Raw genomic sequence first — 23,394 nt, 5'->3', positions numbered from 1 at the left:
TTTGGTCGAGTTGCTATTTCACCATTGTCTGCCTTGTTACCAGTTATGACATGTGCCCAAGCAGCCCTCGCCCCTTCATTCCACTGGCATTTGTTAAAAAAACATTCACGGAAATCCAGTCTGGATGTGTCTTTTAGCCTGCCTGTAACTTTCCACTTTAAGGGAAATGTAATAAGGTATTTACAAATCCTAGTTGCACAGCTTTTTAAAAACAAGGATTTTAAAGCATAAACCTGGGAGAAATTATTACAAAGAGGAGGGAAAACTGGATTCTGGTCCTTAAATCCTCCTAGGCATTATGCTTCTTGGTCCTTGGCATCAACTAAAGAGAAGCAGGAAAAGTTATCGATCCATATTGGCTCATAGAGATATCCAGCCAAAGGGTTCAGAAATATTCAGGATGGGCATGATCTGTCTTGGGCTCAATTCCCGTCTCCTACCACAAGGCCTCGTTCCTAGTAAACCCTGAATTAATATTTGTTGAACGAATCAAAGTATATGATTATTTTTGAGGAGACAAAGAAATACAGAAATGTAGTTTTATTTTTTTTTTTAATTTTTTTTTTTAATTTTTATTTATTTATGATAGTCACAGAGAGAGGGAGGCAGAGACACAGGCAGAGGGAGAAGCAGGCTCCATGCACCGGGAGCCCGATGTGGGATTCGATCCCGGGTCTCCAGGATCATGCCCTGGGCCAAAGGCAGGCGCCAAACCACTGCGCCACCCAGGGATCCCCAGAAATGTAGTTTTAAAAGGATTTATCTAAGTATCTACACCAGAGCCATTAACCCACAGGACCAGAAGTAGGGTGAGTGGAATACAAGGTTCAAGGTGCGTGCCTGGGGCGTTCACTTTCAGTTTTGTGGATGTTTCCTTGCTGTATTTATGCGCTGCTGAGACTGAGCACCTTGTGCCCTGGCGCCTCGCTCACCTCACTCTAGTCTCAGCCCCGCTACTCCATCTAGGGCCTACAAAATTTTTCTGAGAAAGTCTTTTTTCCTTGGGTTTGGTCCACTAAGTCTGCTCAGAGCCCCACAGGAGACATTTCAGGGAATAGGGACAGAGGCAGTTCCTACCTGGGAAACCAGTGACCTCACAGCCAAGAGTTGTCAGGTGGACCTGGGTTTACTCGGCACTTAACTGTGTACTTGGAGATGCCTATTAACCTCTGGAGTGTTCTTTCCTTCATCCATAAAATGCCAAATACCTACATCACAGGATGACTGTGAGCCTTGGGAGTAATACACAAAAAGTGCCAAGTACAGTGTCCAGCACATACTAGGTGCTGAGTAAACGAAAACTTTTATCACGTTGTTATTATTGGCAGCAGTAGTGGCAATGCTGGCAACACTGTGTGGCCAACTCCTTGAGTGGGAGAGAGTATACATATGGACTGGCCCCCCAAAATTTGCAGAAGCTGTATTGGAGGACAGGATTGATAGATTTGGGCAACCCAGGTGGAGCTCTGTGTGCTAGGTGCTGTACTAGTTTTCCTGTATTTTCTCCTATCCTGACCACCAACTGTTCTTAATTGCTTATCTATACCCATGGACAACAGATCATTTTTTAACATAAGTATGTCTAATGCAACATTTGGGACCTCATTATACTAGGAAAAAAATAGTTTCCTGTAATTCAAATGTACCTGGCAAACCTTGTAGGAGAGTTGTTTGGTATGGGGACTTTAAAATGGCACCTGCCCCTGGGTGTGTCTCGGGAAGGCATGTGTGCATTGATGGACTGGGTGGCTTAGCATACTCTGTACTAGCAGGTGAACTTCTGAAACTGTTCTTGGTTCTTCTGGCTCCTGGCTTTCTCCTCTCTGCCTCTCTGTACCCCAGCAGCTTCTCCTGTGGCATGTAGGAAGTATGGGCATGGCAGGAATGTACTTGACAACTGGCAGTGCAGATGGGAGAGGCAGGGCAAGAAGAATTGGTTTAAAAATATATACCAGTCAGCTGGCCCAGGCACCTCAACCAAACCGCTGGGGAAACGCTAGCTGTTCTCTGGGCTTGCCTCACTCTCAACAGCCCCCTGTTTAGGGGCTCTTCTTTCTGCTGTGTGTTTCATAAAAGAACAAAAAGAGACAGGGCTCTCGGTGAGAACTTTTGTTAATGCATAATTTCAAAAATATGGAATTGTGATGTTCTGGGTTGATGGCATTGTGATGTTCTGGGTTGTGTCAATGGATAATCCACAAAAAAAAAAAAAAGTAAAATCATGACTGTCATACATAAATAAAAGTGAATACATGTTAAAGATTTTTATTTAACTCATTCATGAGAAAACTGGTGTTACAACCTTTTGGAAAAATAAAAATAAAAACCATACATCTGTGTGCAGTAAAGGAATGTTGAAACGAAGGAGCAAATAAACATAAAATGGGCTTGGGGGTGTTGGGCTGAGTTGTATCGCTCAAAACTCCTATGTTTAAGTCCTAACCTCTGGGATACCTCAGACTGTGACTGTATTTGGAGATAGGGTCTTTAAAGAGGTGATTAGGTTAAAATGAGGTCATAGGATGAGCCCTAATCCAATATGAGTGGTGTTCTTATAAGAAGAAATTAGGATAAGGAGACCCACAGCAGGAAGATCATGGGCAGACAGGAGAAAATAGTCATATAGAAGTCAAAGAGAGAGGCCTCACAAGAAATCAACCCCATTAACATCTTGATCTTGGACTTGGAGACTCCAGAACTGGGAGATAATAAATTTCTGATTTTCAAGCCACCTGGTCTGCAATACTCTGTTATCTTAGCCCTGACCAACTAATGCAGGGCTGGGGGTCATTTGCATGTCTATAGACAAGAATTATTTTGCATTCTCATTAGTTATCTAGTTGATAGAGCTGTAAAATCGCTCCTTTAGAGTCAGATAACCTAGTCAGTTTAATAGTAAGATAATTTATGACTAGGATCAGTAAATTACTAATTATGGGCCAAATTTAGTCCTACTACCTGTATTTTATAAATAAGTCTTTATTGGCATACAGCCATACTTAGTCCTTCACATATTGTCTAGGCTGCTTTATTATTACAAAGGTAGAGATAAGTCCTTGCCAAAGTCTGACATATTTACACTCTGGTCTTTTATAGAAAAAATTTGCATATCCTCCTCTAGGCAATGCATCAGTTTTCTATTGAAACACAAATGATTCCTTACAATCAGAGTGCCATTCAAGGTCATCTGGTCCAGGGGTTCCCAGATTTTGAGATCTCACAGGTTGGTAAAATTTCAAAAAACATTTGAGGAATGGTCAGAGGGTCTCCAATTTTACTTTTGTTAAATATCAGCTACTTCATAAATTTGTTGTGTATATGTGCAAAAAGGTGATTTTATTAAAGCATGGGAATAGGACCCCTGGCAGAAAGAGCTGCTGCATAAAAAGATATTTTGAAGTGAATAGTGCTTGAGAAACTTTACTGCATTGTACTTGATGATGTGTTGTGATTTCATTTCTCCTACGTTTGGTAAAACCTTCACCACGGACCACCACAATTCATGGTCTAGATTGTGGAACCAATAATCTGGCCCAATTTTAGGCACCAATTGCTGGCTCTGTCTAGGGAGACTCTGCTGGCTTAGACCAGGAGTCCAGGCCTTACTCCTAGGACCCAGGCTGATACCTTTCAGCCCAAAAGGAGTCCTTAGGGACTGATTATTGCCAGAACCAGCCTGGGCATGCCCCACATACCCAGGTCCAGTTATGATGGACCCTGCCTTGCTTTAAATAATGCTATTTTTCTCTAATTAAAAAATAAACAAAATAAAGTGTTCAGTATAGAAAACTTAAGGAAAAGTGGGAAGAACAAAACTCATCTCTACCCAGAGAGGTATAAAGATTTACTGACGTAAAAAAAAAAAAAAAAATTTACTGACGTACGGGAGCAACAAAAACACTTTCCAATCTAAAAATCCTAAAGGGAGAAAACAAGTATCTCTCCCCAAACCAAGATGGAGCCTAGCACATGGCATATAGCAATATATATTGAATGAATAACTAAACCTAAATAACTGCAATTATTTTTTCTAGATGATCCAAGAAAACTCAGTAAGTCTTTGAAAAATTTTTTGATTTGATTATCAAGTACAATCCCTTTGATTAATGGCTAATATAAGTTTTCCCAGCATCCCCCCTCATTCTTGCATTAAATTTTTTTCCTTGTATCATTTTTTTTTAAAAATCCTTAAGAGGGGATTCCTGGGTGGCTCAGCAGTTTAGCTCCTGTCTTCAGCCCAGGGCCTAATCCTGGGGTTCCGGGATCAAGTCCCACATCAGGCTCCCTGCATGGAGCCTGCTTCTACCTCTGCCTGTGTCTCTGCCTCTCTCTGTGTGTCTCTCATGAATGAATAAATAAAATCTTAAAAATAATAAAATAAAATAAATAAAATTAAATAAAATTAAATTAAATTAAAATATCCTTAAGATTTAAGACTGCCCAGGACAATTTAAGGATTATGTATTTTCACTAGTTTTCATGTCCAGACAATTTACATTAATCAAGTCTTATTAAACTGCTCTAATGATACATACAGTATAATAACTTTTAAAAATTAATTTGGTAAACTCTCATGATTTCAAGACATGCAGTTCCTAAGAAACCCAATTAATTGAATTTTCACTTCCATGCCTGGTCATCTAAATGAGAAACATCTTAAATCTGACATTCAAAATGAACAATTGAGAATATTTTTTTTAACTCTTTGTGGTGCACAATCTTAAACTAAATAATTCATCACTGTTTGTTATGAAAATCTCATGCATACCTTCTGCTGTGAGGGCATCTCTACATCCCTTCCTGCAGGTTATCCTTTAAACCCATCTTCTCCTGTAGGAAACAAACATTCCAAATAGCCCCTGACAAATAGCCCCTCTCTTATTCTTCTTTGAGTATGTCACTCACATATGTGTTTGTTTCCCCTAATGTTTCATTATGTTTATGAAACTTTTCTATAAAAACAGAAGTCAAAAAAAAAAACAACCCAAAAACATAAGTTCGTTTTAACTTTGGAGAATAAGCAAGCATCATCCCCTTTCAAAAATCACATTCTTCTTTGATGACATCTGGTTTCGTCTTCTTGAAGTTTTTACTTAAATCCCACCCACAACCTGCTGCAGATCACTTTGCAATCACTTGTTTCTCTCCATCTCCAACATTATTCTCCCCATCAGGTCTGTTCCTCACTTGCCTGGCCCTTGTAGCCAGGAGCCTCCATCACTCTGACATGACCCAGGTGGGTCCTGTACCTGGCATGTGATAAGGATGGGGCCTGGGATGAACTCCAATGTTTCCATGTATTCTAGTTAGTTCTTTCTTTCATTGTGCATAAAAGCTTTCCTTTTAAACTGCTCCCTAGGACCCAGGTCTCTTCCTTCTCTCACGGCCTTTGGAATTTTCAATTAAGGTGGCCAAATTTAGCTCTTACTAGTTTGTTCCCTGACCTAGAATAATTTGACCTGCTGCTACTTACTATTAACCTTCAATTTATTATGGCCCTATTATATGCAAGTCATGTGCTATGTGTTTCATATACATTACTTCTAGTCTTTGCAACAACCCTGAAAAGCTGTGTGACCTTGGGTAAGCTATAGAACATCTCCGAGCTTTAGTTTCTCATTTTTAAAGGAAGATTTATTTATTTACTTGAGGAGGAGGAGAGGAGTGGGTGGGCAGTGGGAGAGAGAGAATCCCAAACAGATTCCCCACTGAGTGCAGAGCCAGATGCGGGGCTTGATCTCATGATCCTGAGAGCACCATCTGAGCTGAAATCAAGAGTCAGACGCTCAACTGACTGAACCACCCAGGCACCCCAGTTTCTCATTTAAAATGTGAATAACAACACTGACAAGAGGCTGCATTTTACCTTACACCATATAGCTTCTCTTAGACAGTTGTCTTATTTCTCTATGGTGTCCCCAAAATACCCAGGATAGGGCTCAATATGTAACTTAACTCAACATATATTTACTTGGAGATTGTTTGAATATAGTTATCTTCCTCAATTACTTTCTTGAGTTAGTTCTAAGAAATGAAACACAGATTTCTACTAAAGTTTATCAAAAGCAGTAGACATTTACAATAAGGAACCAATGCAAGAAGACATTACTTTGAAATGTCTAATTATAAAGCTAAATACTAAAAACTCTACTCTTGGAAAGTTCTGTCTTGTGATTTTATTTTTTGTTAAAATAGACTTGTTACAAATTTCATCAAATTTTAATCTACTTTCTTGTCTTAGGAAAAAGAATCTGCTGGACACACCTGTATCTGCTTTGATGACCCAGGACTCTGCAGTGTCTCCAGAGCAGGATTTGGAGCATCAAAAACTTGCTGAGGATAGAGAATGAGCAGAAGGGTGAGTAGCAGATGAACTAACCCAGGACTTAAGTCCAAGAGGATTTCTTACTACTCCTGCAGGATATGGTTAATGCTGTCTTATAATTGAGGATTATTGTTAGCTGGATTCCAGTTAACCAAATATTTTTGACCAGTGTTTTTGCAACTCTTGGCTCCCTTAATCAAGAGAGAAAACTTTTAAAATGATTCAGCCAGGTTTCTCACCACTGGGACAAGTGAGATTTCCTAATGCACACATACATCTTTTTTTACCCTTTTTAAAAATTTCATTTTATTATTATTTTTAGTAAGCTCTATGCCCAACATGGGGCTTGAAGTCACAACCCCACTCTGAGGTCAAGGGTCACATGCTCTACCAGCTGACCAGCCAGGTGCCCCCCTTTTTTTCTTTAAGTATAATCACCTCAGATTTATATTTATTTGTGCCCCAAATATTTTTTTGCACCCTTAGAATTTTCACTTTGGCTGTGCTCATGAGAAGTGCTAATTCTACAATAAAGTTCTGGCTGGGTAGCCACTTGAAATGAGGGCTACCATTTGTTTAAATCAGCTGCCAAAGCCTATATTTCTCCTTCATTCAAGTCTTGAAAGAGCCAAGAGCCTTAGAGCCAAAAGCCTACTTCACAAGATATGTGTGAAGAACTACAGTGTACAAGGACAGGAAAGTCTACAGGATGAATACAGATTATCTTCAGTTTCATATATACTGCAACTGCCAAAATTATGTGTTTTGGGGGTATTTGAAAAGTTGCTACCCCCCCCCCCCAAAAGTTGCTCCCAAATGTACAGTTGAAACCTTGAGCAACCCAAACAAGAACCCTACATAACAGCATTTAAGCCTATGTGGCATGGTTCTCAAACTTGCCGGACATTAGAAGCACCTAGGGAGCTTTTGAGAATCTAGATGCCCAGACTGCACCCCAGACCAATTAAAATCTGGGGGTAAGAGTCAGACATTGGTACTTTTAAAAGATCCCTAGGTGATTCCAAAGTTCAGCAAAGTTTGGGAACTAATGGCATGTGGAAAAATACATGTAAGCAATTTGTAGCATGTTACCTAAAGGACTCAACTTACAGAATACTTTAATTCACAGATCTCGTGAGTGTTTATGTTTAAAATGCTTCAACATTATAATGGTAAAATACTGCCGGAACATGACAACGAGACTTTCGGTAAGTTAAAAATTATTCTGTAATTTTAAATATTGCCCAAATATTACAATCCACTCCTTTTTAGGGGGAGGATATAAGGAACATTTATTTCCAGCTTTCAAATCCTTTTTATAACTACAGAGGCAAAAGAAATACTGAAAGATGAAGGGAAGAAAGGATATAAACAAAGAAAAACTAAAATGATTATTTACCAAGAATTGCAAATGCTCATTTTCTGAGCATTACCACAACGTTCCATTCTCTATTCCTAGGACTTTGTGTAATTTTCAGGGACATGATGGTGGCGGGCTCATGCTTTTAGTTTATCAAAATAAACCTGAATGTTCCTTTTCCCAGGCCTCAATGAAAACTGAGACTTTACTCATCTTTATGAAAAAAGAGAGAAAGAAGAAAGAGGTGGGGAGAGAGAGAGAGAGAGAGAGAGGGAGAGAGAAGGAAGGAAGGAGGAAGAAAGGAGAGGAAAGAAGAGGAAGGGAAGGAGAGAGGGGAGAAAAGGGGTAGAAGAGGGGAAGAGGAGAGGAGGTAAGGGGTAGGGTGGAGAGTGAGAGAAAGGGGAGGAGAGCGGAAAGAGTGGGGAGGTGGAGGGGAGGGGAGAAAAATGTGTCCTAGTGGTAAGCTCACCTGTCCTTTGAACTGTTCTATGGTTGAAATGCCCCTCCTGATTGATCAGTCCTCATTCAACAGATTTTCATGTGTTAGGAACATTCAAGGATTATGTCAGCTGAGATTCCTGCTGCCCATCTGGTAGAGAAAACAACTTATAATAACAAACACACACCAGACTTGGATGAATTACCATCCCCACAACCTGCAGGCCTGTTGGGGTCGTTCAATTCTTCAAACAGTCCTGTTTCTATAATCTCTTCCTGCCATGCTATGGGGACAGCACCTGTTGCAAATCTTTGGAAGAACACCTTGTCTTTATCATCAAATTCGATTCCCCGAACCTCAGAGAAATCTTCAATTTCAGCAATGTCTTTGGCATAAACCACTGAAGGATCTGGCACAAATGGGGGCTCAACCAGGCCAGCTTCCAGGCGAGCAAAATTGATGGTTTTGAAGAAAGGGTGTTGCCTGGGATCATCAGACTTCTCTCTGTGAAGAAAGGAGATGGTCAGCCTTAGACACAGTAACAAACCAAAACAGGAAATGTTTTAACAATACGAAGTGTGTAGTATTCTTTTCCTGCAATACATTTTATTTTAATTTCAAAGACAATATAACGATGTAAAGAATAATTTGGAAAAATAATAACTTGAAAAATCACCCATGATTTTTAAAAATTTACCCACAATTCCATCTTATGCAGACAGTAGCATCTTCGTTGTTTGCAGATAAATTTCACATGTAGATCTAATCTTCAGAGTCAAGCAGTTGACATGACTTTTATTTTTAGTGCTCTATGGAAATACAGGCAAAATTCAGTGGAACCCGAACCTGCTTGCCTACAACTTCCAGTCATTGCACTTTGCTCTACTCTTCAGGGTCACATTGAACAAGGGAAGCATGTCTCTTCCCACACAGCCCCCCTCACATTCTAAAGACAGCACCCATATCTCCTCACTCTTCATATAACATGATTTTTAGGAGCTCCACCTACCTCCCCAACTGCCACAATATTTTTAAAGATTTAAAAAATCCATTAGTAATTTTTAGTAGCATCCATTCAATGCTCAAGACTATGGCTATTTTTTATCAAGCCCTTCTTCTTTGTGTTAGAAATAATTCCAGTATTTGCCTTAGAATAAGGGGGGGGGTGGGGGATATGTGTTTCCAACTGTGTGACCTCTTGTTAATGATCTATTGCTGTGTAACAAACTGCCCCAACATTCAGTGGCTTAAAACAACATTATTATCTCAGTTTCTGTGGGTCAAGAATCTAGAACCAGTTTAACTGGGTGCCTCTGGCTCAAGGTCTTTCATGAGGTTTCAGTAAAGCTGTTCATCGGGGGGCACCTAGTAGCTCAGTGGTTGAGTGTCTGTCTTTGGCTCAAGTCATGATCCCGAGGTCCTGGGATCAAGTCTCGCCTCATGCTTCAGCCTGCTTCTCCCTCTGTCTATGTCTCTGCCTCTCTCTGTGTGTCTCTCATGAAAATAAATAAATAAAATCTTAAAAAAAAAAAAAAAAAAAAAACTCTTCATCAAGGCTATGGTCTCAACTGAAGGTTCAGCTGGGGTTAGGGGAGGAAATCTGCTTCCAAGCTCATTCACATGGTTATTGGCAGGTCTTCATACCTTACCACATGAGCCTCTTCACAAAGCTACCTTATAACTTTACAGCTGGCTTTCCCCAGGGCAAATGATCAGAGAGGGAGGAAGGGAGGATGGGAAAGAGAAAGAGTGAACCCAAGATAAAAGGCACAGTCTTCTTACTACCTAATCTTAGAAATGATATCTTATCACTTCTGCCATGTTGTTAGAAGCAGATGAATAAGTCCAGCCTACCCTTAAGGGAAGGGATTACACAAGAGTGTGGATAACAGGAGGTTGGGAGGAACGCCTGAGTGGCTCAGCGGTGAGGGCCTGCCTTTGGCCCAGGGCATGATCATGGGGTCCCAGGATTAAGTCCCACTTCGGGCTCCCTGCATGGAGCCTGCCTTTCTCTCTGCCTATGTCTCTGCCCACCCCCCTCCCCGTGTCTCATGAATAAATAAAATCTTAAAAACAAAAAAGGAGGTGGGGATCTTTGGGGGCACACTAGGGGCAGCCTACTGCACATTTCTCTTGGTTCCTCTTAAGTACAGGTTTTTGTTTCATTTTGTTTTGACAGAAAAGTCGATTTATGTCCTAAATCAACCTTGGTAAAAATTAATCACTTTCATACGTTTCCTTTTATTTTTATTCCAGTTATCAAAAAGCTTTTAGGAAAAGGATTGAGGAATTCTCCCTTTAGAGACTTCCTACTATGTCAGATAATTACTGCAGTGGACTCTAACAGGTCCAAAACACAATCATGATGTTACTAATAACAATAGTGAGAATAACTGGCATTTATCCTGAACTCACTTTTAGTTCACAAAGTTAAGCTCTGCATTTATGTTATCGCATTTAACCATCACAATAATGCCTGTCTGTCTTTTCATTGTATTTTTAACCTCTTTATTTGCTTCTGCATTCATAAATAGCTGTGCGTCTGAAAAAGCCAAAAAACACAGGTGAATTTTTCAAAGGAAAATTATAATAAAATATTATTATGGAAAAGAGAAATCCAGCTGGAGGCATTTGATGCCCAGCCATTCCCTGGGTTGTTCTGTGATTCAGGTCTAGCCCCATCCAGGATGGATGATGCAGGACTCCTTGGACTTTTCTCATTATGACCCAACTGGAAAACAAGCATGGAGAACTGTATCATGAGATACTACAAGGTGTCTGTGTCTTTTTTATCCCAAGCCACCAAGTCTCCATCAATTGAAAGGAAGGAAAATGCAGGCTTGCTGTCTTCTAGAACCTAATGACTGATGTCTGTGTGGTTTACATCCCGTAGAGTCAGAGCTTTGAGGGAGGGTTACTGAGATAATTCAGTAAGATGGATTTTTCTCTTAATTTAGGTTTACTGAGGTATAATTTACACAGCAAATGGTGGTGGGGAGGATATCAGAGAGAATTTAAATGTAGCAGAACAAGGACAGACCTAGAATTCCACCTAAGGAGATAAGGAATGAACCCCAAGATTTTGTGTCTCAAAGAAAACAAAGGAGTTGGAATGGGTCCAGGTGCCATGAGGAAGGAGCTGGAAACCCCTTGATGGCCACCAGCAGGTATGAACACACTGTCCTAGGGGTCAAGAGAGCACCTTAACCTCACTCTGAGCAGCTTTAACGTGGATAAACAAAGAGTGCCCAGGGGCTCAGGAACCTTGAGAAACTTGCCAAGCCAGTCTTGACAAGAGGGTGAACAGTTCTGTCTGTGGTTGCTGATGCTAACAACAAGACTAGGCTTTCCAACCCCTATTCCTTTTACTCAGTGTCTGGGCCACTGCAAATCTGATCGCTTTATCCTTTGCACTAATGACTCTTACCTCAGTTCTGTAATTAGAAATCACATGGATATTATTATTTTACTCTTGAATCTTTCCCTGACAGCTTCATTCAGGGACTTTTGGCCCATCATTATGCAGTGCACTTTGGACAAATAGGAGAGGCTATTGATGGAGGCAACATCTTTTGCAATAGCCAGCCTGGCAGTGGCAGGAAGACTTCTCCTCTTGACTGGAGTAGATTCTATTTCGGAGCATTTACAGGAGCTCTTGTATTACTGAACCCCACAGAGAGATTATGACGCATTTTCTTATAACAGTTAATGAAGGAAAGATACCAACTGAGCATACTTGAAGACCACTCTGTGGGGTTTGGTCTGCCAGGAACAGTACGTATTGGTACGAAATTACATGTTGGGGAAACACTTAAGTCAGAGATTTGCATGGTTATTTGATCTTGTTCTGCTGTATTGACTGGAGGAAAACCTGCAAAGTGCTTAAGTGGTCTTCAGCTTTTATTTTATTAGAAAACATCATAAACCCTATCTAGAGCCTTTGTGAGCGGCTCTGAAAAGCTTTCGACTTCTATGCAAAATTAATTCACAGACCTACAAAGACAAAGGAGGAGATGCTTTCAATGATGCCTAAAGAAGGAAAAGTGTTTTAAAATTTATTTCAAATGTTTGTGAATGCAAGAGGGAAGGGGCACTTGACCCCTCTGCCATTTAACACGTTGTGTAGGCATTTGCTTGGCTTTGAAGGACACCACTAAATTCATCAAACATTCTCTCATTTTAATTTAAAAAATATACAGAGAGCTGAAATAAAAATGTTAGAAGGTTTTCTCTTTCACCGAACAGCTGGTTTTTATATGCCTTTTCTCTAATGTTGTAAACAGTTTTATTCAAAACAGTCACAACAACAGATGCTTTATAAAAAAAGTTTTGCTTGATGGAGCAGCTTCAGGCAATGATCCAGAGCTTTAAGGTGGTATTTTCCTGAAGAAGTTTGTCAATATTTCATTTTATATACCCAAAGTGTGTTTATAGAGTATCAAGATAGATTTTCAATCAAACATGCCAAGTGGGTGGTAGTCCCTTCAGGGAGGTCATCTGAAGAGACTGCTTTTTCCTTGCTGCCTCTTCCACTGTTGGTGTGCCCTCTTATATTCCCTGCCATATAGTAGAGATGGTCAGTAGTCACCATTTCTGGTTCTTCTCTCCTTCCTGGGCACGTGGAAGGCAACACTAGCCAGATCCTTCAACCTGGTATAGGGCCAAGGGCTCCTTCTGGCCAAACCGAAGTGAGTGTAGGTCACTTCCCTGCTGAGGCAGTACAAAGCTCCTCTTGGTTCTCTACCCTTTCTTCTCTTGCTATCTCTTCTCTTGCTATAGTGACTGGAAGCCTCAAGTTCCAATGGAGCTGTCAAATGGAAAGTAGCCTGGCTTTCTGAGTCACTGCTCCAAAGGGAGATACCCGAAGGGCTGCTGCACCCATAATGGACTTTGTGTGAGTGAGAAAAATTCCTTTCATTTCAAGCTGTGGAGACTATGGGATTTGCTTGTTATCATGACATGGCTGATTCTGACCACACTAATACAACAATGTTGGAAGCTATACAGGAAAATCAGTTCCAGGTTTTACTTCGCATAAACGTAGAGATTCCGTCAAATTTCAAAGTGCTCATTTGTTAGCTTGGTATCTGTCATGCTTTGGAAGTTATTACAAATGGATTTTGTTTTGCTATTTAAAGAAATGAGGTTGAAAATTAAAAGCTTATCTCCATATTCAAATATTTTGAATTAAGGCAGCCTCTTCTAGAGCCTTCACCAGCAGCTACTTGGAAGATTTAGGGTAATTTTACTGACTACATTCTGGGGTAAATATTAAAAATCAGTCCTAGGGATCCCTGGGTGGCGCAGAGGTTTGGCGCCTGCCTTTAGCCCGGGGCGCGATCCTGGAGACCTGGGATCCAATCCCATGTTGGGCTCTCGGTGCATGGAGCCTGCTTCTCCCTCTGCCTATGTCTCTGCCTCTCTCTCTCTGTGTGACTATCATAAATAAAAAATTAAAAAAAAAAAATCAGTCCTATAACTTCATGTTGTAGCTTTCGTATTTGTATATATTTTAAATTTTTGAAAATTCAATCTAAGAATTTAGACGTTCAAGCTCATAATTTAGCCAAAATATTATCTGCTATCTCTCTTAGAATAAACTAGTAATAATTGCTATCACTTTTTGAACAGGTCTGAACATACATTATATCTAACTTTACATATGTCATATCTAAACCTCAAAGTATCCCACTGTATTAGCCAGGATTCTCTAGAGAAACAGAATCAACAGGATGCTGGGGATCCCTGGGTGGCTCAGCGGTTTAGTGCCTGCCTTCCGCCCAGGGCATGATCATGGGACTCCCAGGATTGAGTCCCAAGATCGACTCCCGCATCCGGCTCCCTCAGTGGAGCCTGCTTCTCCCTCTGCCTGTGTCTCTGCCTCTCTCTCTCTCTGTGTCTCTCATGAATAAATAATAAAATCTTAAAAAAAAAAAAAAGAAAAACAGGATGTTGAAGGGGTCCAGAATGTACCACAGTAGCATAAAAATTATTTTGAGCTGAAGGCATTTGCAAGTCAACAGATACAGGTTTTGAACTCCCCTTATCGGCCTAGAAGCAAAGACTCCCCCAGAAACTCAACTCATAAATCTCCCTGGGAGTTTTAGAGCTGGGAAAGCTTGACTCTTCCGTCTGCACCACACCTAAACAGACAGATTGTCACAAAACTATCATTATCTCCCATCTCTTCTCCTGAGGACCCATTTATCTCTCCTAAAGTCATTTGTTTTCACAGAAGTGCCCTTCCCCCCACCAATTCTAAGAAATTATTTGTTTTCCTGCAAGTATCCTTCTCCTCCTCCCCTTCCTCTATTCAGGTGGCCTATAATTCTAATTGATCCCAGTCACATTTTTCTGTGAACTCTTGTATATGTGCATCAATAAAAACCTGACTTTTTCTCTTGCTAATCTGTTTTTTGTCAGCTTAGTTTGCAGGCCTCCAAACCTAAGAGGGTAGAGGAAAAGTTTTTCTCCCTGACAGTAATGTGTGTATGTATATGAGAGCAATTGAGAGAGGGAGAGAGAGAGTGAGAGAAGAGAAAAAGAGAGACAGAGAAAGAAAGACAGAAAGAAAAAGAGAAAAGGGAGGGAGGGAGGGAGGAAGAAAGAAAAAGAAAAGAAGGAGGGAGAGAGAGGGGAGGGAGGGAGGGAGGGAGGGAGGGAGGGAGGGAGGGAGGGAAGAAGGAAAGAAGGAAGTAAGGAAGGAAGAAAGGAAGGAAGGAAGAAAGGAAGGAAGAAAGGGAAGTAAAAAAGGCAGAGAGAAGTTTATTTTAAGGAATTGGCTCACACAATTGTGGTGGTTTGGCAAGTCCAAATCCTGCAAGGTAGGCTGTCAAGCTGGAGACTCAGGGGAAGAGTTGCACTTCAAGTCCAAAGGTGTTTTGTCAGCAGAATTCCCTCTTCTCCCAGGGAAGTCAGTCTTTTTCTGTTACAGCCTTCAACTGATTGGATGAGATCCACCCACATTATGAAGAATAATCTCCTTTACTCAAAGCCTACTGATTTATATATTAATCTTAACTAAAAAATACCTGCACAGAAATCTCTAGAATAATTGATTATCTGAGTATTGTAACCTAATCAAGTTGTCAAAAAATTAGTCATTACACCTCTAAATCCCCCATTTTGAAACATGAAGATATTGAGACTCTGAGAAAGTAGTTCAATTGCTTGAGGTAAAATGACATACAGAGCTAGGATGTGAGTCTATGTTTGTGAATCTAAAGTCCTTCGTTTTTTCTTTGTAGAACACAGTCATCCACTGCCCAGGTCAGCTTTTACTTCTTTTGTTTCTCCTAAAATATCTTGATCTTACTATTCCACGTAAGCAATAAAACTCAACTTTCTTCAAAAGTAACATCAACTGTATTTAACATACCTGGCAATAGTATATGTACTCACTAAATATCTGTTGACCAGTTGACATCTTGCAGAGACATTTAAAAGGGGCAGAATTTTCCAGAGCTATAACTTTCCAGTACTGATGGGTTTTAAGTTTTAGTTTTAATTTTATTCATTTTTGAATCATTTTATTCCCATGATTCAAAATTCAAAAGATAATAGGGTCATAGAGTGAAAATCCTCATTTGCATACTCGTCACCTGCCCCTAATTTCTTTTTCTTAGAGGCAACCAATCATAGACATTCTTTGTATACTCTGCCCAAAATATTTGGGTTCATGCTAGGCAACTATTTAAATTATAGATTTCTTTTCTTTCTTTGAAGTATGCTGTTTTGCACTTCACTTTTTTCACTTTAAGATATATCTGAGATCATCCTACATTGAGTGCTCACGGTGTTTGAAAGTATTGGAAATATGTAACTATATAATATGCAAAGAATAATAGGAAAATAATAATACTGAATCCTGTGGACAATGTTGACATGGCTAATCACCTCTATTTTATGGTAGTTTACCTGCTTCCTAAACGTTGCTCTGGTTTCTTAGCCAAGAAGAGTCTGCAAATATCTTTTGCTTCCTCTGTGAAGTTATCATGTTGGAATTGGACGTCTTCTTTCAGGGTTCTTTGCTTTAAATCCTCTTTACTGACTTTTTCCTTGTAATCTTTGAATGGTGTCCGTCCAGCAACCATTTCATAGATACTGCATCCCATTGCAAACCAGTCCACAGGATAGGAATAACTCACTTTTTCCATTAGGATTTCAGGAGCCATATAACCATTGGTTCCAGCCTGTAGCACCCCAAACAAGAACAAAACAAAAACACTAATGTGAGTATAACAGATGCTGCTGATTGCCTGTCCAATGCCCATTCTCCTTTTCTTTCTTTGTGAAGGGGAATCCTAACTTATTTGGGGTGGCAATGTGTCTAACCTGATCTAGCCTCTGCTTTCCTAGCAGCCTCTGGTGGAGCTAGTGCAGGCCATGTCATCCATTCTGGCCAATAAGAAGTAAAGAGAATTTAGATGGAGTGCCTTCTAAAGATTTTATTTTATTTATTTATTTATTTATTTATTTAGTTGTTAGTTAGTTAGTTATTTGAGAGAGAGAGAGAGAGAGTGAGAGAAAGAAAGCACAGAGGGAGAGTGAGAAGCAAACTGCCCACCAAGCAGAGACCTGTTCCTGGGCTTGATCCTAGGAGCCATAGATCACAACCAAGCTGAAGGCAGACATTGAGCCACTCAGGAGCCCGGCTGGAGTGCATTCTAAAAGAGACAGATGAGGAGTGCCTGGGTGGCTCAGACAATTGACTCTTGATCTCAGCTGAGGGTTCATGCTAGGCATGGAGCCTACTGAATAAATGAATGAATGAACAAATGAATGAATAATAAAATAAAGGGATAGATGAAGCTGCCCTTGAAATGGGGAGGTCACGTAGCCCCACACTTCATCATTAAGGTAAAAACTTCAAGTGGATGTCTCTATGATTCCCCTAACCTCTGCCTCTGTATTTTACTCACAGATAATAGAAAATTAGATGCATAGTTTTTAAAGGTTGAACACTTTATTGCTAATATTGAGTGTTTATATACTATCTGGTCTCTGATTCTTACTCTATTTGCTATATAACAATATTAATATCACACTCTGTGTCTGCATTAAAAAATTAGCATAATCATTTTAATCTAAAAAATTCCACACATGAAATTTCATTTAACATGCCTGACTATATTTTGCAGGCACATTTCTACTGACAATACATGCCAAATAACCACTGGGTTAAAAACATATTTTTTTATATAACATAAAATTTACCCTCTTGGGGCACCTGGGTGGCTCAGTGGTTGAGTGTCTGCCTTTCGCTCAGGTCATGATCCTGCAGTCCTGGGATTGAGTCCCACATTGGACTCCTGGTGGGGAGCCTGCTTCTCTCTCTGTCTGTGTCTCTGCCTCTCTCTCTGTGTGTCTCTCATGAATAAAGAATTTTTTTAAAAAAATTTACCTTATTAATAATTTTTAAATATACAGTTCGAGAGTACTAAGTACATTCACATTGTTGTGCAACCATAATCACTTTCTATCTCCAGAACTCTCTTTATCTTGCAAAACTGAAACTCTAGTCCCATTCAACAACTCCCCATTGCCCCCCACACCTACCCCAGGCCCTGGCAACCACCATTTTACTTTCTGTCTCTATGAATCTAACTACTCCAGGTACCTCATGAATATGGAATCATGCAGTTATTATCTTTTTGTGAATGTGTTATTTTAATACATTAATTCAACAGATTTTTAAAAAGATTTTATTTATTTATTTATTTATTTATCTATTTATTTATTTATTTATTTATTTGAGAGAGAGAGAGATGGAGGGAGTACATGTGTGTGCAGGAGGAGGGGCAGAAGGAGAGGGTGGATGAGAGGGAAGGAATCCCAAGCAGACTCCAGGTCAAGCACAGCTCCTCACATGGGGCTCGATCCCACAACCCTAAGATCATGACCTGAACCAAAACCAAGAGTTGGACAGTTAACTGATTGAGCCACTGAGGTGTCCCCAACAAATATTTAATGAATATCTATAACATAACTTATAACTATATACACACACATACACAAACACATATGTTTTCCAAAAACTAACTTGTTTTTGGCTAAAGTATAATGTATGACCTCTGTAGCAATTAAAAATTCAAAGAACACCCTAAAATGATAATAAGCTTCTATTAGTCCATAAAAATGATATTATAATTATTAGCAGAGTTGTGAGAAACAGAGGTGCTCTGTAAATTGACTCATACTTTTAGGAGAGCAGTAAGATATAGAGTCATAGCAAATAATATGTACCAACTGTTCCTATCCTTCAACCAGGTTACTTAATCCTGAGTATATACCTCAAAGAAATGACTCAGAAAAAAGAAAAAGGAATCTACATTGAGGTGTTCATAGCTCCATTATTCATAATGGTCACAAGCTGGAAACCTCCAAATGCCCATCAGTAAAGACAACAGATTAGAGTCTATTGCTAATACCAAGAAGTTTATATATATATAATGGACTTCACACACTTATTACAAATATGCATTCCAGTACATCAAAAAAGGTTGGAAAGGGATGCCTGGGTGGCTCAATGGTTGAGCATCTGCCTTTGGCTCAGGGTGTGATCTGGGAGTCAGAGGATCAAGTCCTGCATCAGGCTCCCTGCATGGAGCCTGCTTCTCCTTCTGTCTGTGTCTCTGCCTCTCTCTGTGTGTCTCTCATGAGTAAATAAATAAAATCTTTTTTTAAAAAAAAAAGTTGGAAAGTGTTACTTGTGTATTGGGTGATTTTTTTTTTTCTGATTCCTTAAGTATATGTTTTTCTATGCACTATACATATAATGCCTTAGGAATATTACATTTCATAGATAATTTCTACATGGATAATAACAATGAAAATTATATATGACCCAAGCACTAATGGGAAGTAGTTGGCTTGTTCTGGAAGTGACTGGGGTCTGACAGACTGAGCATGAGTCAGCATGGCACTGCTGTTTTCATAGAAGCTGATATATAATTTGGGTGACCATACGTTCCGGTTTGCTGGGTACAGTCCCAGTTTACATTTGTTGTCCTAGAATCTTGTCTAGTTTTGCATTTCTCCAGACAAAAGGGTCCTGTAGGCTCCCCTGAGACCCAGGATGAAGTCTTACTCATCTTTATATCCAAACTAGGAATTTACTGTAGGGCCTCACCATCCAACCGATATTTATTGAGCTAAGCTGAGTAAGTTCTAGGGATACCAAGATATATAATACGTGGCCCCTGCCCTTCAGGATTTACAGGCTGGTGGAGAAAGGTCAAAAGGTTAATTCAATAGAGTAAATGCCAGTATGGGAGTATAAAACAAGCACAGGGAGGCCAGAGGTGTGTGTGTGTGTGTGTGTGTGTGTGTGTGTGTGTTGATACTTCACTGAAGAGTCAGTGATAGCTGAGCTGAATCATGAGGGAAGAATCTGTCACCTAGAGAAAGTTAGCCAGCTAACAAGCATGTACGAGAGATGGAGCCAGAAATAATGTGAGGTGTTCAGGGAATTTTAAGGAATTTGGCATTTATGGAACACAAGATCTGTGGGATACAACGGTGGGAGGGAAGACTAGAGGGAGAGATATGGATGAGATTGAGAAACACTGTATGCCGAAATAGCAAAAATCCATTCCCAGTCTCCCTTTCCCCGTGTATCTCCCTATCAGAGATCAGAAGGCTAAGCACTCCATCTTTCAGTTTCCTTTGTACCTAAAGAGATCATATGATATGAGCTTTATTTGGGAGATGTATAAGGCAAAGGTGCTGAGGGTTGGGGAGAAAGGGGAGTAAGCCCACTCAGAAATACATGAAAGATATAGGACAGGTTAATGGATCAATAGAGGGATGGATAGATGGATAGACATGTGATAAAGTGAATCCAATAAATTATTAATGATATACAATGGAATACTGTTTGACCATAAAAATGGATGAAGTGCTGATACATGCTACAACATGGATGAACCTTGAACTCATTATGTGAAGTAAAAGAAACTAAACACAAAAAGCCACATATTGGGTTTCCATTAATATATAATGTCCAAAATAGGCAATTCCATAGAGCCAGAAAGTGGGTTAGTGGTTGCTTAAGGTTGGGACAGGGGGAGTGGGAATGACTGCAAAGGGGCAGAGGGTGAAGAAAAGATTCTAAAATTGTGATAATGTTTGCATCGCTCTATGAATACACTAAAATCTACAGAATTGTACACTTTAAATGGGTCAACTTTATGGTATTTAAATTATATCTCAATAAAGCTGTTCAAAATGTCCATAGCAAATGCTAGGTAATGGGTATATAGGTGCTTGTTTTAAATTCTTTCAACTTTCCTGTATGTTTGAAGGCTTTTATATTAGAACACAGAGGGAAAAGGAGTGAGGGAAGGGGATGCAATGCCAGGTGTTACCAGGTAGCTGCCAATCCATCAGGCACAATAGAATCTTCTGGAAGGGTCATAAACAGGAACTGCAGGGGAGAGTGAAGAAAGGGGAAATCCATCTACCCAGCTCCCTCTTATCGCCTATTTCCATTAGCCAAGGATTACCCAAAAGCTAACTAGTCTGTTATTTCCAGATATGTAGTCCAGACCTTCAGCAGCTTGCTAGAAACCAGGATTCACATTGCATCATACATTTCCCCAATTCTAAAAGTGGAGGAGCAACTCGGCCTACATGTGGACGCCAACAGGGTGCTATCCAGGAGAGAGAGAAAAGGCAGAGAGGGACTATAAGAAGGTGTATGAGGTTTGTGGCCTAGTACATCAACTTGAAACTTCTCAAAGATGTACTTTGGTGTGGGGCTTCTTTCATTTGCAATACTGGCTACTGGCTGGCCACTCAATCCAGAAACCAATGGCTGTCAGAATTGGGAAACTTTCTCATATTATTTCTTTGATCATTTTCTCCTCCCCATTTTCTTTTCTCTCTTTTTGTTTTTAGAAATCCTGAACGTATCCTCTATGTTTCTTATATTTTGCTCCTATTTTCCATCTCTTTGTCTTTTTCTAGGATTTCTTTTTTTCCTAGAAGACTTCCTCTATTTTTTCCCAAACTCTTCTATTTTTTTTTTAAATCATTTTACGATGGGAAATTTCAAACATATACAGAAGAAAGACTAGAATAATAAACTCAGTATATGCTACAATCAGCTTCAACAATTATCAACAGTCTTGTTTCATCTGTGTCCCCTACCCACTGCCACTGCCCCCAGACTATTCTAGACGTCATATCGTTTGTACTTCACTATGAATTTGTAAAAGCATAAGGACACTTAAAAACAAAACCAAGGGCAGCCCCGGTGGTGCAGCGGTTTAGTGCCGCCTGCAGCCCGAGGTGTGATCCTGGAGACCTGGGATGGAATCCCACATCAGGTTCCCTGCGTGGAGCCTGCTTCTCCCTCTGCCTGTGTCTCTGCCTCTCTCTCTCTCTCTCTCTGTGTCTCTATGTATAAATAAAATGTTAAAAACAACAACAACAACAAAAAACAAAGCCATTGCAATACCATTAGTTCACTTAAAAAATAACAGTAATTCCTTAACATTATCAAATATCTGGACATGTTTACATTTCTCCAATTGTCCTATAAAACTGCCCTCTAATAGTTTGCTTAAATTTGGATCTAAATAAAGTTCATATAGTGTCGTTGCTTGGTATGTCTCTTAAATCTCTGTGAATATATGAATTCCTCATCTGTTTGCCTCCCTAGCCCCCTAGAAGATTTTGTTGGGAAAACTGGCTAAACTATAGAGTGCCCCAGGTTAGATTTTTCTGACTGTATCCCTGTGGTGTCATTTAACATGTACCTCTATTCTTTGTGTTTTCTGTAAAATAATAGCTAGATTTAGAGGCTTAATCCTTTTTTTTTTTAAGGTCTTATTGATTTATTCATGAGAGACAGAGAGAGAGAGAGAGGCAGAAACACAGGCAAGGGGAGAAGCAGGGTCCCTGTCAGGAGCCCCATGTGGGACTCCATACCCAGGACCCCAGGATCACACCCTGAGCCAAAGGCAGACACTTAACCACTGTGCCACCCAGTTGTCCCGAGGCTTAATCCTTCTACTGAAATTTCATTTCTGCAAATGTTTTTTATTAAAATATAATTAACATAGAATAATATGCACAGGTAGTAGATGTTCGGTTCAATAAATTTTGATAATTGTGTACACCCACATAAATACCACCCAAACAAGAAATAGAATATTTCATCCACCCAGAAAGTTCCCTTGTATCTCTTTTTAGTCCATTCTCCTCTCCACTTCCCAGGCAACCACTTTCTGATTTCTGTCACCATAGATTTGTCTGTTTCAGGATTCATATAAATGGAATAGTATGGGGCAGCCCCAGTGGTGCAGCAGTTTAGTGCCGCCTGCAGCCTGGGGTATGATCCTGGAGACCTGGGATCGAGTCTCACATTGGGCTCCCTGCATGGAGTCTGCTTCTCCCTCTGCCTGTGTCTCTGCCTCTCTGTTTGTGTGTGTCTCTCATGAATAAATAAATAAAATCTTAAAAAAAAAAATGGAATAGTATGGTAGATACTCTTTTGTGTCTGATTTCATTTTTTTGATGTTTTTGAGATTTATCCATGCTGTTCTGCAAAAATTATTTACAATTTTTTAATTTCTCAAATGTCCTTTCTTCTCTGAACGTTCCTTGTTTTCTAGCATCTGTTTTTGCTTCATAGATACAGTATCTTCTGTTAAATCTCATAAGATAGTAATTATAAATTTTAAAAATTGTTCCCTTCTACTCATTGCATTGTTTCTGCTTTCTATAGCCTCCTTTCTTCTGTTTGTTTTTGCATAGTCTTATTTTGGAGTGTTCCTTCAAATAACAAATGATCATTGACTGCTCTTTTTTTTTTTAAGATTGTATTTATTTATTCATGAGAGACAGAGAGAGAGAAGGAGGCAGAGATAGAGGGAGAAGCAGGCTCCCCACTGAGCAGAGAGCCCAATGCAGGACTTGATCCCAGGATTCTGGTATCGTGACCTGAGCTGAAGGCAGATGCTTAACCTACTGAGCCACCCAGGGGCCCAATCTTTGACTGTTCATATCTAAGAATGTAACATGAAAAAGCGGATAAGAAGCTTGTCAACTGATGGGCTTCACTGTAGGGTGATCCTGCAAAGCCCTTTCAATGGGGACTGACCTATGAGTATCCACACACCTTTTGTGTTAGGCTACTCCATTTCCTCAGAGAGAGATGCTCCAATAATACCCCATTTGAGAGGGGTCAGTCCACTTGCTCTCATTCTGGAAGCTAAGGTGAGGAGGGGGCTGAGGGTCTCCTCCCTTTCCATAGTATTTCAC

At 39.9% G+C, this 23,394-nt stretch overlaps 1 protein-coding gene across 2 annotated transcripts in view; it reads right to left on the bottom strand.

Moving 5' to 3' along the window:
* Window positions 1-6,161: 6,161 nt before the first annotated feature.
* Window positions 6,162-23,394, bottom strand: part of GRK7 (G protein-coupled receptor kinase 7) — a 59,644-nt gene continuing 42,411 nt past the window's right edge. For both annotated transcript variants that reach the window (XM_035704949.2, XM_025448880.3), the window contains exons 6-7: window positions 16,042-16,316; window positions 6,162-8,628 (exon numbers count right to left, since the gene is read on the bottom strand). In XM_035704949.2, the coding sequence (XP_035560842.1) occupies window positions 8,292-8,628; window positions 16,042-16,316 (612 nt within the window). In that variant the 3' untranslated portion in view covers window positions 6,162-8,291. The remainder of the gene's footprint in view (window positions 8,629-16,041; window positions 16,317-23,394) is intronic.

This window comes from Canis lupus, chromosome 23 (genome assembly GCF_003254725.2).
Source record: "Canis lupus dingo isolate Sandy chromosome 23, ASM325472v2, whole genome shotgun sequence".
Lineage (NCBI taxonomy): Eukaryota > Metazoa > Chordata > Mammalia > Carnivora > Canidae > Canis > Canis lupus.
The sequence above is the reverse complement of the archived record's forward strand: the minus strand, read 5'-3'. Positions and strand labels throughout refer to the sequence as shown.